The following is a 16,359-nucleotide window of genomic DNA, read 5'->3' on the forward strand; positions in this document are numbered from 1 at the left end:
GCCTGTCTGACAGCGGTGCTTTGTCAGAGTCCTCAGTGCTGATCTTAGCAGCAGAAAATGAAAAAGAGGAGGGAGAGGATGCAAGCGTTGAGACAGAAGCGTTGTCCTCAAAAGACGAAAACGATACTTTCAGATTCATGGTTGCTCCAGCTTACATTAGAGATTGTGAAAAGGAAGAGAAGCTGGCTTCAACAGAGGAGGAACACAGAGAAGGGGAAGCAGCAGAGATTTGTTTGGAGGCTTTGCAAGAGGAATTGGCAGGTTTTGAAAATGCAGGGGAGAGAGAGCACACGGAAGTAGATGGCAAGAGAGTCCAGTTTTCCAATGAAGTGCAGTTTTTTGAGGAACAAGAGTTTCCTACAGAGTTAGAAGATGGTATTGAGGAGGTGGATGAAGAGAGAGATGAATGTTCACCGGCAGAGGATGAAAGACAAAAGGCCTTTCCAGACATCTCGAAACCTTTGCCCTTTGAAAAAGAGAAGTACTACTACGCACAGATGGACAGCTCAGAAGATGAAATGGAGAGAACCGAGGAGGAAGAGGCAGATGGAAAGAGGGAAGAACTGGAAGAGCATGATGAGGAAGAACTGAAATCGGAACTGGCAGAAGACTGTGTTGACGAAAAGGCTTCAGAGAGAGAAGATGTTATGGCATCAGAAGAAATGGTCCAAACTGAAGTATTGGAAGAAGGAGAAATAGAGGAAGAAGACCAGAAGTCCAGCCCGCATGAAGTGACCCAGACTGAACCTCTTACCTCAGATGCCCCGCTCACCCATCCACCTCCAGCCGCGTCTCAGTCGGAGGTAACCCAGCAGCAGCTCCACTGGCCTCGGCCTGGGCCCCGTAACCTCACCTCCAACCTCCCCTCCTGCCGACACAATCTGCCACTAATAATCAAGGGCGAACCTCAACCAAAAGCATGGATATGAGTCGCAACTTGCTAACTTCACACTTTGTTGCTGAGCAGATCAGGGGACCTTTTTAATGTGATGTGATGCACACACTTGATCGAAACCTTGTGATTTGCATTCTTCAGTATCCTCTCCTTCACTGGATCAGGGACTCTAATGCATGACTGCATGCTCGTTTAGAGATTTAAACCCTTCAATGACAGCCTTTTGCTTAGTTTATTAGCATGTGGCATTTATTTGTGTCAATTTGATTTTATGTACAACAGCGTGGAGCTATTTTAAGAACAAAGACGTACAGTTAAAAGTGAACACCTACAGCAATTTGTTTCAGAGATGGCAGCTAATTGAACTACAGCGCAGATGGTTTTGGTGCAGCTGTTCTCCCTCTTCATGCACTTATTTGTTCCCATTTAATCCTTTTTGTCCATTAGAGTGTTGATGCCGTCGAGGCAGGTACCAAAGAGACGCCTGTGATCCACACAGAGACAAAAACTATCACCTATGAGTCTGCAGAGGTACATATGAAAAATAATTAGTATTACCTCCATTTTATGTCTTGCACCATTTTGAAAGATGTGAGAGATTATTGTGAAGAGTGTCTGTCTGTAATTTGCTTCTAAAAATGTCCTAAATACTGATATTTCATGGCCACTTGCGGACATCAGAAACAAGCTATGAACCCAACACTGACGTATTATCACCTTGACATGAGGAACATATCAGCAATAGTTACTCTTTTAAACATGCAGCAGATAAATTATTATCATTAGTATTCATTTAGACTGTTTGTGTCCACAAGTCCAATATTGACTCTATGTGCCGTGACTAAAACGTAACAGCCACCTTTAACATAACTCTAGAAACAAATGCAGGTATGTAAAAATGAACAATCAGTGATATGATTTTTACAGATTAGACAAAATGTATGTATTTTTACATCATAGAAGACTTGTTGTCCTTGGCGGAGGTCTGACCTCCCCTTGTCCGTGCCTTGTTTTCATCACTACAAGGGACCCTAAGCCTTTCACATTACACATAAAACATAATATAAAAAATATTGATTATAGCTGCTTTAAAGCTGCACTAATAATTTATTAAGAAAGGATCAAATAACTACTGTATTTATAGTGTGAAAGTTTTCCTCAGGCCAACAGAGCTTTTAGCCTCTGAGCTTTCCTATTAACCCTGTTTTCACCCACCTAATAACCCCACTGTATGTTACCTGCCCAGGACCAAACTGCACTAAGTAGTTACCAGTTAGCTGGAGAACATAATGCAGCTTTTAGCAGATAAAAAGGCAAATATTTATTTCCAGGAGTTTGTGGAGATAAAGCTAAAAAATATGTGAATACTGGACTTCTCTACTGTAAATGACTGTTTATGTTGCTCAGTGTCTTCCAGTTGTGTAAATAAGCAATTGTTATCCAACTCAACCACCATTAGACAATATATCAGATGTTTTCAGCTTGTTGAAGATTTCCTCTTCCCACAAGTGGCCATAAGATCAGTTAATGCAGCTTTAAGGCTGCCACAGATTAATAGTGCTGAATAAATCAAATATTATTCAGTTGTAGTGGGTAGAGCACAAATCTAAAATGTAATTTCAAATGGGTTTTGCTCATTAACAGGTTGATACTAATGGTGACGTAGACCCCGGGGTGTTGCTGAGTGCTCAGACCATCACCTCGGAAACCACCAGCACCACGACAACCACACACATCACAAAGGTCAGAGTTCATCTATTGTCCCTCTGGCCTCTTAACACTCGAAGTCTCAAACATGACCCCAGTCTACACGTGTCTGCTTGCTTTAGCCTTTCTTTACTGCAGAATTTAGACAATGAAAATAGGTGAAGGGTGGGGGAAGGAAGTTTTCGTATCTGTGTAGTATAGAGACGTTCCTGATTACACACTCAGGAAACACAGACTCATGTTGTTTTTATTTTAATTAAATCTTGAATAACCAGAAATTATTTTGTTACTGACATCAGAAAATATTGAAAAATACTTCATCAACAATCTTAAAATGTCGTGTCTGTCCAAAACCCAATATCATAGAAGACTAATACAAATTCATATTTTAGAATCTGGGACAAGTTAATTTTTTTGTTTTTGCTTTACAAAAACAGTTTAAACAATGAATTATCGATGAGTTGCAGATGTGGAGCTTTCACACAGCCCATTTAAGGATTTTGACTGATAAGGGTACTTTTAAATAAAAATATAACATGATGAAAAACTTTAAGTTCGATGAACCTTTGAGGTTATGTTTGTAACCACATAAGTTTGTGTGCATTGATTTAAAGTCCTCTCTGTTCTGTCAGACGGTGAAAGGAGGAATATCAGAGACAAGAATCGAGAAAAGGATCGTCATCACAGGAGACGCAGACATCGACCACGATGAGGTCTCTCACATGTTTCTCATTTATTCTCCACTATCCTCATGATTTTTCTTTGCCTGTAGAGTCAGTAATTGACCATGAAAAAAGTGAAATGTTAGTGACCTTAGAGACCCCTCAAGACCTTAACTTTTACTTTGCGTGCATTGCACAGACACATGATATAGAATGGCTTAGCATGTGACATTTTAAACAAAACATTAACTCTTGATGTGACTTTAACAAATACTGGAAGTATGACAAATGTAACTAAAAGTTGCTTCCCTGTTGGCATATTGACTCACAATCCAACATCCCCCGCTCCCTCCCTGCCTTCCCCATTTTTTGTCTCCCCCTGGTGATCCCTCCTGGCACTGCACTCCCGTATATAGGCTCTGGCTCAGGCCATAAAGGAGGCTAAAGAACAGCATCCTGACATGTCAGTGACCAAAGTAGTGGTACATAAAGAGACAGAGATCACGCCAGAGGAGGGGGAGGACTGACCCAGGTAAGACAATGAGGTCCCAGTCCTGGTCCCAGCCCTGTTCGTTTTTAGTCTGGTTTTGATTTGGTCGGACTGAGCTTTTTCAACCTGGTCTCCATTCTTGGGCATGCTGCTTTCCCATCAGCACTTTTTTCTCACTGATACAGACAGCCCCGCTTCTGTAGCACTTACAGCTAATGCATCATGCTGTTGTCATTTCAGCTCCACTCCCCCTGCAGGGAAAAGGTCGACTGATGCGTGCATGCACACAGACCGGATATTATAGTCTCAACTCGTAATGACAAGGCTTAAAAACCTTTACAGTAATGCTCCTGGCAGTCTCATGCAATCTCTTGTAATTTGACTGCAACACTCCCCCCTGCTGGAAAGAAACACAATCCCTTTTTTTAATTAGAGAGGGAAGCTGTGCGTGCTAAACATCTAACACAGACCTTTCTCTTATATTTAAAGTAATTTGTCATTTACAAAAAAACCTAAAATGCAACACTGATCTTAACAGTTTCTAAAACATGTCAAACTGCTTCCTCAATAATGAAATGAGGTGGAAAACATGTTGGAATAGTTTTACCTGCATGCAATATTCTGTTATCTGCACACATTGTTTTGTCTGTATTGTGTAGCCCTCACAAAGGACACCGGCAGTGATGGGCCATTAAAGACCGGCTGAACTGGCTTCTGCTTCTGTTGCTGCAACCCACAGCCACTGAAATCTGATCTTGAGTGAACACAGATGTGCTTAGATGTGTTTATTTTCAACTCTTTTCTTACCAGAAACGTCATAAACCATAACTGGACAATGTCTTTAAATTACAAATAAAAGAGCAAAATTATATTTGCAGAAAAACATTAATTTCTGCATTAAACACACAGTTTGTATACAATAAAAGATCAGATTGAGCATTAGTATCAACAATATTCTGCAAATAAAAGGTCAATAAATGTGTGTAAGCATTTGCATATCATTGTTTACTCATTAATGCATCATAAAAAGCAAACCATAATAATACATTACTACCACACAGCAGCCTAACTGGGCCGTCTTTACGGGGAGAAATGATCATGCATGGGGGTGAATCCCTGAAATGTTTCAAACTGTGTTTCTAGGACACGTTATGTTTTGAAACAATTTGTGACATACTGCTCCTTTCAGTTGCACTCTTCCTTTCTGTTTGCTGGGAAAAAAAAATAGGTCAGCACTCCTTTAACAGCGTTTCTACAAACTTCACAAATGCAGCCATTTGTGTTTCAACTTGTCCGCAGTCAGTGTTGTGAGGATTATTTCAGGTGTGGAGCCGCGTGAGGGATACCTCTCATTCCATTGCACCCACAGCATGTCGTTATAACCTCGCCACCTTTCTCTCTCGAGCATCTTGTCTCTGTAAACCGGAATTGTCCGGTTTATTCTAATTTTTGGCTCTGAACTTTGTTATTTCGCTAGCTTTTGACTGAAACGATCCCAAGGCGCAGGGTTTGGGATGAGCAAGCGTGCATGTGTGTACTTGTGTGACTCACCAGATGGGAATGCTTGGCTTTGTTTCTGCAGCCTTGCCCTCAGTCCTGTATGTGCGTGTGTGAGTGTGCTGTCTAATATCTGTGTGTCAGACCGTCTGTGCTTCTGGGTAGCTTTATTAACATGATACTAAATGGTTTTTTTCTCGGGTCTTTTGGATGCTTGTCTCTTTCCCACGGTAGATACACACAGAGTGTCGGGGCAGATACAGTCCCGGAAAAAGCGTTTAAAATTAAAATTCAACAATTTGTTACTAAAGTCCTTCAGAATTAAAATCTCACAGCTCTGCTCCAGCAAACGTTTTCGGCCACCTTGCCTTCATCTCAGTGGCGTCTGAGATTATTTCTGGTTTTCTTAGACTGTCATGTTACGCATAATCACCATATGCATACAGAAGAACAATCTCAATATCCTTTTCTTAAATATCATTGCTCTCAGAGCAGGGACGCTGGAAGTCAGTCAGAGTTCGGGGTGCTGAGAGAGTCTGTATAATGACATCATACTAAATGCATGACGTTCATTGCTTTTGCATTGACAGTTTGACAATTTTAACATTATTTAACACATATTTTATAACTTTTTAGTGGATAAATCTGATAAAAACAAAGTAAAACCTCCAGTGTGTTCATATAAATCCCAGTAAAAGTCATAAGTTTAAACATTTTTATGAACTAATGGTTCTCATTATGCCAGATTTTAGGGGGTGCTGCAGCCTCCGCTTCCAGCACACGTCTAAGAATATTGAATTGAAATGAAATATGGACAACCATAACCACAGAACGCATAATATTATGATCATCTTTTCAAAATATTCTTTAGCAAATAAAATATTTCATCTTTGCCCATCAGAAAGTGTTTATCAGTTTTTTCACTATAAAGCAATAAATGTGTTCTTTCAGCCTCATTATTCAGTATATTCTAATCTCTTCCAACACTTAACATTTATGAATAACCCCAGCTAACCTCAAAAACCATCTGCATTTGAAAAGACAAAATGGATTCAGGTCTAATTCTTCATTTAACCCTTTTATGCTTTAAAGTGCCAAATTTAGAAATGAATGCCTCCCTTTTATAAGGAGCAATGTCTCCCAATCTCCCCCCTCTCTCTCTTTGATGAAGGCAAGATAGCAGATTTGGTGTGTGTGTGACATGTTTTTAATTTTGATGGACTAAAATTAAAATTCAAACCACATGTTTACAGAGAATGATTGTTTTTTTTTTGTTCTTTAGTTTTTGACAGCAGCCTTTCTGACTCATTGCTTGTGGTCACACTCAGAATGAATAGTAAAGTATTCATTTTTGGGAGAGCATTGTTTTTAAAATAGCTATTGCCAGAAAGTGCCCAAGAAGCCTGTGTGTGTATCTATGTGCATTTTTTTTGTAACTCTGTAGTCCCTCGGTGCATCTATTTATGGGGGTAAAACTGCCGTGACCTTTTTATGAGGTTCATTTTTAGTCTTTTGGCAGGGTGCACCGTGGCACTGAAGGTTCAGATGTGATGAAATATGCAGGATGGTACTAACTGCTGTCTCCTCTGTTCTTCCAGGAGTAACACTTGAGGGCTGTTTTCTGTTCAACCTCCCAGAATCCAACATCCAGAACTCATATATTACTCCGGGGAATCTCAGAAGACTAGAAAGGCTCCTACTCTCCAAATGCTGCAGCTCGCCGCTAGTCGCAAAAAACCCATCACCTGCAAAAACAAATAAATGCATTTTTTGCATGAGAAGGACGCAATGTTGCATTATCAAAACAAAAAACGGCAAGATTATACTGAAAACTGTACGATTTAAAAATAGATATATATGGTTCTCGATCCCATCTGCACGCCGAATCTCTGTGTGCAGCAAGCAGACCTGTTGCTTTCACTGCCTTATGACTTTGATGCATTTTTATGATTATTGAGAATAATTATTGTAGCAACGTTTTTATTTATGAAATAAAGCCATCACTCCAGAAACTTAAACATCGCTGTAGGCTGTATATGTTAGGGAGCATACACTATTTAACCTTGCTGTAGAAGTGCCAACCTCATTTGCCAGCAAGCATTGCCTCACCCACTCCCCCACACAACCCGATGATTTTTCTCCGTCAGGTATGCCACTACAGAAATCACTACAGCCCAGTACTGTACATATCCAAAGCTTTCCTAGGAGAATAACAAATTATCTTTCGCATTGATTTTTGTTTTTTTTTGTCGTGTCTACTTGAATTGCATTTTCCTTTTTATGATCATTTCAGTATTTTTGTTGTTTCTCGTCAACTGATTCTACCACTTCAACACTTCTTAGAGGGTCTATTTTGGCGAAATTGCCAATGAATCAAAATTTCTGTGCAACAAATAGGTTTTTGTTTATTGTTTTGTTTTTTATGTGCCTGTGCGGGCTTTGAATGTTTCCCGGGGTAGATGATCGGCTGCAGCACAAGTCCCAGGTTCGTGTGACTGTGAGGCAAAGGGCTCAGACTGCCGAGCTCTGCCCAAATTAGATGCAAAGCCAAGAGAGATCTGTCAAGAAAAAAACCCCCACCACCACCACCACCGCCCTGAACATGTCAACTTGTTGCCTCCCTTCAACTGTATCTGAATAACTGAGTATTGTTCGTGTACAGCCATGTTTTCCTCAAAACGGTGAAATAAAAGTGGCAAATGCATTTGTTTTAATTTGCTGTTTTCTTCTCAAATAATAAAATGTTTACCACAGTCCTGAAACCTGTGTCACCATTGGACCCATTGATTGATTATTGATGTCTTTTAGCACTTTTGAGTAAGTGTTACACACATTTTGTCAAGAAAGCTGTTAAATAATTCAGGTAAGGGCTTCGCTGAGTTTACATTTTTGTGACATAAGATATAAATTATTATCTTAATGAGTTCATATGACAGAAACCTACAAATAAAAACCTTTTCTTTTTATTTTTATGAAGACCTGAGCAATAGACAGATTTTATATCCTCAGGCTCTAAAATAACCTAATGAGCAGCGTGTGATTATTAAAATCCTCAAGTTTAAATTTAGCTTTAAATAGAAATAAATATATAAATGTGAAGGGGGGTGTAATCTGTAAACGACAGTCGATCTATTATTCATTAATCCAAATGCTCTAAACACTTCATTTATGGTTAAAAGAAACACCCTCCGGCTGCGGGCTTTTTGCTGCTTCAGGTAATTAATTACGTTGAATACGCTCAGGCTCCTGAAGCCCCGCCCCCTCCTGCTGTGTACGTGCGTGTGAGTCAGAGAGAGACAAAAAGGTAAGAGCTGTCACTCTGTTTCTGTTGCTGGGTGCACAAAAACGACGAGCAATTGATCTGTTTCAATTCACAGATCTTTTATCTCCCAAAATCTTTATTCCACAAACAGTCTCACAAGTTTTTTTTACTTACTTAGAAAACTAAATGGACAAAATGAAGATTAACTGTTTGTTTTGATCATTTAAACACATTTAGGACATATGCAGTGTGTATAAGTCACCAATATGTCTCTACTGTAAATAATATTTATGTATTGTTCAAGGCAGCTTAAAATAAAGACTTTAACCATTTATTTTACAGTAATTGTCTTATTTTCTTTTGCGCGTCAATCTTTGGACCTGTTAGATGCATGAACTTCATGTTATTTATTTGCTAAATAAATACTAAGAAATCTAGCAGGTAGGTCCTCTTGATATTTTTAAGATAAGATAAAATAAGATTTACCTTTATTGATCCCCTGTAGAAGAAATTCAAGTCAGACACAGCAGCATAGGGGAATGTCGTACAAAGAGTACAGAGTGTATAAGTACAATAAGAATCACAATATAAGAATATTAACTAAATATAATAGAATATATAAGACTATAAATTAAAAATATATACACTATATGCAATATGCAGTAAAATGGTGTGCAAAAAAAATTTAGTTTATGATGCAATAGTCTAACATCAGTGGTCTGTATATAAATATTCACATCTTATTTTTTTGTATTTAAGTTTATGTATGTATATATTATTTAGATGGAGAGCAGATTTTAATGCCAAATGTTTCTGAACTGGAAACTCTGTGCAGTGAAATGTGCTGATCCTATTGTCAGAGACACTGTGTTTTCCATTTATACATATCTCATTTCAACAGGATAATATTATATTCTTGTTGATGAGACCAGCTGCAGTCAGGATGGGAAGGCAGGTTTCAGCCAATCGCCTCCTCAACAGAGCAAATGATACAGTCTGATGATGGTGCCTGAAGTCCACAACCATCTCTGCTGTCTTCAGAGCTCTTTGTTGGTCTGCCTGCACCAGGTCACCAGACAGTCAGTCTCCCTCCTGTAGACTCATCCCCACCAGAGATGAGTCCAGTCAGGGTGGTGTCATCCACAAACTTCAGGTCATAGGAGGACTGATTAATGGAGGGGCAGATGTTGGTGCACAGGAAGAAGAGTAGAGGAGAAAGGATGCAGCCTTGGGGTGGATCTGGTGCTGGTGGTCTCGGGGGCCGAGGATTCGGAGACGTGTTTTCCCAGCCACTCGTGCTGCATCTTGTCTGACAAGAAGTCAGTAATCCACCTGCAGGTGGCAGAGTTTGTTTGTGTCTGCAGGGGTTCTGCCTCCTGAAAGGTCTGTTGAGGTCCAGGATGCAGGTCAGGATGAGGGGCTCCTGCTGAGAAGTGGAGCTGGAGGATGGAGTCACAGAGGATGGGGTCAGGACTGTCCCATTGTCTTTAGAAAGTGACAGCAGAACTCCTCACTCTGTTTGCCAGTCGTTAATGGAGCTGAGGGGGCTTTAAATTTATGTTTATCTGTTTTAGCCTCTTCCAGACGGAACCAGGGTCGGTGTCATTTAGCATCTGCAAACCTGCCTCCGACCTAAACACCTCTTTATTTTGCTTTTATTGATCTTAGCTTAAAAGGTTTTCATTGTAATAACTCACTCATAATAACGCATAATAATGAATCAATTAAACATGAACTAAATCAATAAAGTATGTGTGTGTACATACATAATAACTGTGATAAAAAATAGGGGAGCCTGTATTCTAGAGATGACGCCTCATGTACTGAGGCTGGAACCAGGGTTCGAATCCAACCTGTGACAAAAAAAAGTAATAAAAATAATTCAAAATCAAACAAATACATAAACAAATGTTAAATTACAAACACTTAAGGCACATACACACATGTATTAACATGCATGTAATGAACAAATGCACCAGACATCAGAATAAGATAAGATATAAGATAAGATATACGTTTATTAATCCCCATAGGAGAAATTCAAGTTACACACAGCAGCACTGGAGAATATAGTGCAATAAAAAGAGTACTGTGTACAAATACAATCTTATCACAAATAAGAATATTACAAAGTATGATAGAAAATATAAAACTATAAATGAAAAATATATACACTATATGCAATGTACAAGTACAATGGTGTGAACTAAACTAAAATTAAACTGTATATGTTTAGTTTTTAGTTTTTTAGTCAGAAATACTTTGTTACTTTGTTACAGTTGTTACAAACAAATTGTACTCACACAACGTTAAAGAATAGTACTTATATACAATATCTAACACAATATACAGAATAAAAAGGTGGTTAAAAAATAAAAATAGAAAATGGAAAATAGAAAATAAAATAATAAGAGCCTATATACAAAGTAAATGTAAATCTAAACATATTCCACATAAGCAGGTGTGTGCTGGAATAAACACTATTAATTAATGTAACATATCTTTTACTTTACATACACGAAGTAAATAGTTAATGCAAGTGATCCAAATGTGACGACTTTCAGTAAAATACACGTATTATTTATAAACAGGGTCCCCTGAGGAGCAGACGGAGTGAGCCCTCCCTCTCGCACATAGACGATCTTGGTGGAGTACCGGCTCCGGTGCTGTAGGGGGCGGCAGAGCGACGCGACATTTCCTGTAGAGCCCCAGCAGTCACAACAAGAGGAGGAAGAGGAAAAACGACAGCTCTGGATCGTCGTCGACTGCCTTGCGTGACAACACAGGGATCGCGTTCAGGCTTCGGGTATTAAACACTTTTAATTTTCTTCCTCCCTCTTTGTCGCTTCCGGACGGCGCAGAGAAATAAAAGCCGCCGCCGCGTTTGTGCGCGGTTTTATTTTTCCGCCCGTGTTCGCCGCCGTGTTCTCTCCCTCTCTCCCTCTCTCGCTGTTTGTGAACTGCTTTAAAGAACACCAGAAACATGCCAATGGAGGCTTGCTGACCAAAATGGCTGGGCGCAGTGAAATGTGAAATATTCTTGCTCCGGTTGTCCAGCGCGGACTGTCAGGCGAACTGAGCGGCAAAAACGCTCGATTTAAGTTGAGAAAAGTGCGTGTGTTTGTTCCTGTGAGCGGTTCTGTGTTTTTTTGATTAGCATTACTGCGGCTTTTATTGCAGCCGCGGCCTGTCGTTGTTTTTTTTTTTCCCTGAAGGATTTCTGCATGATTGATTTAGCTACTTTTGTTTACTCTGCAGTTTTTTGACGCTCACCTGTGCACACACGTGCTGTAGGTTGCGTGTTAGTCCCGTAATAATGTGTGAATGTGTATATCGCTATAAGCAGCATGCAAATAAAGCTCCACCCCTCAGCTGAGCCGGTTGTATTCATGGCTTAAATTTAGTTGTGGGATGAAAATACTTGAGCATTTGTTTTGTGTTTCCCTCTGCAGGTTGTTCCACTTTGACCTGCAACATGTCTGATTTATTGAGATATATCGACTATGACCATAAAGCCACCTTCCTGAAGATGCTCAACCAACAGAGGATGGAAGGTGAGCACTGTGATGTGGTGGTGGTGGTGGAGAACATAGAGTTCAGGGCTCACCGCTGCGTCCTCGCGGCCTGCAGCAACTACTTCAAAAAGCTCTTCAAGAAGCAGAGCGACGAGGACAACTCCATCGTGGAGCTGGACTTCATCCGCTCCGACATCTTCGAAGAGGTGTTGAATTACATGTACACAGCCAGGCTCGCCGTGAGGAAGAAGGACATCAATATGATGATGTCATCCGGCCAGATCCTGGGGATCAACTTCCTGGATAACCTGTGCACGCAGAAACGCGAGCTGACCAACATGAAGACCCGGGAGAACCAGGCTCCCGGGGACCACGGGATGCGCGCTCAGGACGCCATCCTGAAGGAGCTGGCCATGGAGGAGGTGAGGAAGAACAGCTTCTACGATCAGGGAATGGATAGTATGGGGCCCGGGGGTTCCCACGTGTCTCAGCCGCACAACTACAACACCAACATGAGCAAGGATCCCCACAGCCACGGCTGGGGCTCCTCCTCCTCCAGCGACATGAAGCTGGAGTACCTGCTGTACGGCCACCGCGACCACGGCTCCTGCCAGAGCACGGGCGCCAAGCCCATGGACCACAACGCCAAAAAGGAGCGGCTGCTCACCGCCAACCGCCCCTACGGCTGCGAGCACTGCCCGAAAGCCTTCACCACCGCCGCACACCTCAAGGAGCACCTGAAGATCCACTCCGGCTTCAAGCCTCACCGCTGCGTGGTGTGCGGCAAGGCCTTCATCAGGGGCCCCGACCTGAAGAGGCACGAGAGGGTCCACAGCAACGAGAGGCCCTTCGCCTGCCAAATGTGCGAAAAGGCTTTCAAACACAAGTCCCACCTGAAAGACCACGAACGGCAGCACCGGGGCGAGCGGCCATTCAACTGCGGCTCCTGCGACAAGGCCTTCATCAAAGCGTCGGATCTGAAGCGCCACTGGAACACCATGCACAGCGGCAACCCTCGCAGACAGATGTCCCTGTCCCCCGCCGCCTCCCAGCACGGCCAGGCGGAAGCCACCGACCAGAGAGACTGGAAAATGGAGACCGGGCCACATTCGCACAACTCAGGGGACTGTTGAGCCTGTAAACACACCAAAAACCACACTCTGACACACAGACACACACACACACACACATCAACGGCAGTCACTTAAAAAATAAATAAAATAACACACACACATGAACACACACTGACACAACCACAACCCTGTGACAGGCTGGCGGCCTGACGTCACACGGACAATGATCGGAGTGAGTAACAAAGAGATCATAGCATGTTCATAAGACTGTGGGGCTGTATTATTATTCTAAAGAGTTATGTCAAAAAAAACAATGTTTTTCTTTCCACCTGTAAAATCATGTAAATGTTTAGTTCACTCTACTATACATATATTTTTCACAAAGCATCGTTATCGCTATCTAGACTGGGGGTTCTCATAACATTATTCTCTTTTACTTTTATGGGATATGTAACATTTAAATGTTTGTTTAACCTTTACTGAATTTTATGGAGATAAAAATGTGAGAAACAGAGTCTGGGGGGGAGGGGGGGCGGCGGCGGTGAGGGCGGGGGTGGGTTGAGGGAGAAAAAAAGATTTTTCTGCATAACATTTGTTGCATTGAGTATATTCATGTGGATGTTTTTAAATGGATGTGTTTAGTTGTATTGATTGATATTACACTGTAAGAGTAAGAGTCACCATTTTGCATTTGATGCAGATGATACCAAAGTCTTGGGCCTTCGACGGATTGTCTCTAAAGGCTGTCCTGCCCAAGCAATCGGCCAACTAGATTTACTGTTATACAGTATAACTGTCATCCAGCTATCAACAGTTAATGATAGATGTCTGTATATACTGTAGCTTAGTTTGTTGCACAATTAGAGTACACAATAATGAAATATGCACATATAACATTGTCCTACTCCTACACTTTGACAATAAACACCATCTGCTGTGTTTTATTGTTTTTTGCAACGTTTGGTTTTTGTTGTAGAGAACTCGGTTTTACCGTGGAGGGGTATCAGTGCCACACCCAGATCAACCTCAGCACTCGGTTTCGGATATCAAACCCTACGATGTTGAGCATTCGGAACAAAGTTTATAAAACAACACGTGTGTTTTGGCGGTGTTTCCAGCGGCAGTTAAAGATATCAAAGTCTCTCTGCAGCGGCCACATTGGTTAGAACGGTCAGATGTTGAGGCATGTGGGTTTGTTACTGTATGGTTGGAGTGAAAAAAAAAAATGAGTTTCACTTTACCCATCATTTTCCATCTTTAAGCACGAAATCATCTACCGTGTGACATGTGGGTTAGACCATAACAATGCTGTCGATGCAGAACAAAAATGTTTTAAGAGTTCCTGTAACTCGTCCGAGGTCCGAGGAGTGTTGAGAAGTAAAATAGTGACGCTTTTTAGAGACGTGCTGCGTGTAAAGCTGCTGTATTTGGTTTGGTTTCCACATGATCACAACAGAGGTGTTACCTGGGACGACAATGTATTAACTAGGAAACTAATGATTCTGTTTGTTCATTCTGGTCTGTAAAATGTCAGAAAATATTATCCCGCTTTCACAGATCCCAAGGTGAAGGTCTTCAAATGTTTTGTTTTGTCCAACTGACCATGAAAAACCTGAAGAGATTACAGAGCTTTAAATCAGAGGGAAGCAGCAAAACCTCACATTTGACAGAAATTTTTGCTTTTTTTCTTGAAATATAGTCTTCAGTTGACTAATCAGTTAATTGATGACTTGTTGCAGCTCTGATAATAACAGGAATATGTCTAATAGTCGATGGAGTGATAATTAAGATTTTCTGTGTCGTATGTGAGTCCACACTGAACATCTTCAGGTTTTATTGTTTGGACAAAACAAGCAGTTTGAAGACTTCGCCTCGACTTTCCAGAACTTGTGATCGGCATTTCCCAACATTGAGTATGAATCGTTGATTAATAAGAGAAAGTAATCGATAATGAAAATGACTGCTTGGAATAATGAGTCTTCAGTTCAGGCTCAAACTGTCCTCATCCAGAGATGCAGCAGAGCCTCAGGATTTGGTTTGTTTATAAACCCGGACTATGCAAACAATCACATCTGCTGCCAACCCCCCCCCCAACTCTACCCACCCCACCCCATCCCCGAAGTCTCCTGCACCTTCTTTGGGTCTGTGCAGCTCTGGTTCAGCTCAATAGTTTGACGTGAAGTTAACCACTCAGCCTCCCGAGTGTTTAATGAGAGCAAAAACACTTTGCACTCGACATAAAGCCGGCAGACGCACGCCCAACATGGCTGTGTTTGATTATGAAGGGAAGAACTCCTCAGCATCTCTCTCTCTCTCTCTCTCTCTCTCTCACTCACTCATATATATACTCTCTCATACTCTGCATGTAACACTAGATGGTGCCCTGTTCATAGTGATTGACCTGTTGCTGTCCAATTTGACCCGCTCTCTGTTGCCTGTCCAGGACTTAAAAAGAAAGACTGAAGACGCAGATAGCACAGATGGATAAAAGTTAGTGGAAGCTGAGCTCGCTGACAGGCACACATGGTGACTGTGTGAAATGTATGCGCCCTCACACCTCAGTGTTTTCCATATATTTACATACATCTGACTCTGGTGGTTGGAGGGAGGCCAGTGCAGTACCAGGGTTTCACAGTCCCCGCTCTGTTTGCATTGACAGTCGGACGGAGACACTACTGTACCTATTCGTGACAGTTTGTCCACGCAGCCGGGAGGGAGAACATCCTCCAGAGTGGGGGGCCTGTTTGCTTGCATGTAACTCAGATGGATCTATTCTTAACTGTCAACAGAGGAAGAGTTTGATCGCCTGTAATTTAGGGTGAAAGAGTTTTGTGGAAAACTGACGTCAGTGTCGAATGGAAAAGGCGTGGCCTTGCCTCACACTGATGTCAGGAGATGCCCGAGATCTGTTTTCTGCATTTCCTGGCGTGTGTGTGTGTGTGTGTGTGTGTGTGTGTGTGTGTGTGTGTGTGTGTGTGTGTGTGTGTGTGTGTGTGTGTGTGTGTGTGTGTTGTGTGAGAGTGTGTGTGAGTGTGTGTGAGAGTACATTAATGCCAGTGAATGATGCATTTTGTATCGTATTGTTGAACTGAGTGGTGCTGGGTGTGTATGTGTGTGCCTTTTGGTATCGTGACTGTGTGTGTGTGTGTGTGTGTGTGTGAGAGAGAGAGAGAGTGTGTACTTGTAGAGAGGTTTTAAATGTAATGTGTTCATGAATTATATTGGTGTGTGTGCGTGCCAAGGGATTTGAGTGATGAG

The 16,359-nt window shown here is 41.5% G+C and overlaps 2 protein-coding genes across 14 annotated transcripts in view; both read left to right on the forward strand.

Moving 5' to 3' along the window:
• epb41l3b (erythrocyte membrane protein band 4.1-like 3b) overlaps positions 1-8,013 on the forward strand; it is a 56,444-nt gene extending 48,431 nt beyond the window's left edge. For 11 of the 12 annotated variants that reach the window (XM_051404289.1, XM_051404267.1, XM_051404257.1 and 8 more), the window contains 5 exons: positions 1,343-1,426; positions 2,540-2,638; positions 3,235-3,315; positions 3,681-3,796; positions 6,850-8,013. In XM_051404289.1, the coding sequence (XP_051260249.1) occupies positions 1,343-1,426; positions 2,540-2,638; positions 3,235-3,315; positions 3,681-3,791 (375 nt within the window). In that variant the 3' untranslated portion in view covers positions 3,792-3,796; positions 6,850-8,013. The remainder of the gene's footprint in view (positions 1-1,342; positions 1,427-2,539; positions 2,639-3,234; positions 3,316-3,680; positions 3,797-6,849) is intronic. The other variant, XM_051404282.1, reaches the window with a different exon arrangement.
• Positions 8,014-11,218: 3,205 nt separating this feature from the next.
• On the forward strand, positions 11,219-14,045 carry LOC127365860 (zinc finger and BTB domain-containing protein 14). Of its 2 annotated transcripts, none has more exons than XM_051404401.1 (2): positions 11,219-11,319; positions 11,966-14,045. In XM_051404401.1, the coding sequence occupies exon 2, from the start codon at positions 11,989-11,991 to the stop codon at positions 13,159-13,161; it is 1,173 nt and encodes a 390-aa protein (XP_051260361.1). In that variant the 5' UTR covers positions 11,219-11,319; positions 11,966-11,988; the 3' UTR covers positions 13,162-14,045. The 2 variants fall into 2 exon arrangements, with proteins under 2 accessions (XP_051260361.1, XP_051260369.1); XM_051404409.1 differs by lacking the exon at positions 11,219-11,319 and adding an exon at positions 11,377-11,624.
• Positions 14,046-16,359: the final 2,314 nt, after the last annotated feature.

The sequence above is a fragment of the Dicentrarchus labrax genome, unplaced genomic scaffold, assembly GCF_905237075.1.
Source record: "Dicentrarchus labrax unplaced genomic scaffold, dlabrax2021, whole genome shotgun sequence".
NCBI lineage: Eukaryota > Metazoa > Chordata > Actinopteri > Moronidae > Dicentrarchus > Dicentrarchus labrax.

Coding starts and splice junctions, on each gene's coding strand:
- LOC127365860 (XM_051404401.1), top strand. CDS start 11,989: ATGTCTGATTTATTGAGATATATCGACTATGACCATAAAGCCACCTTC.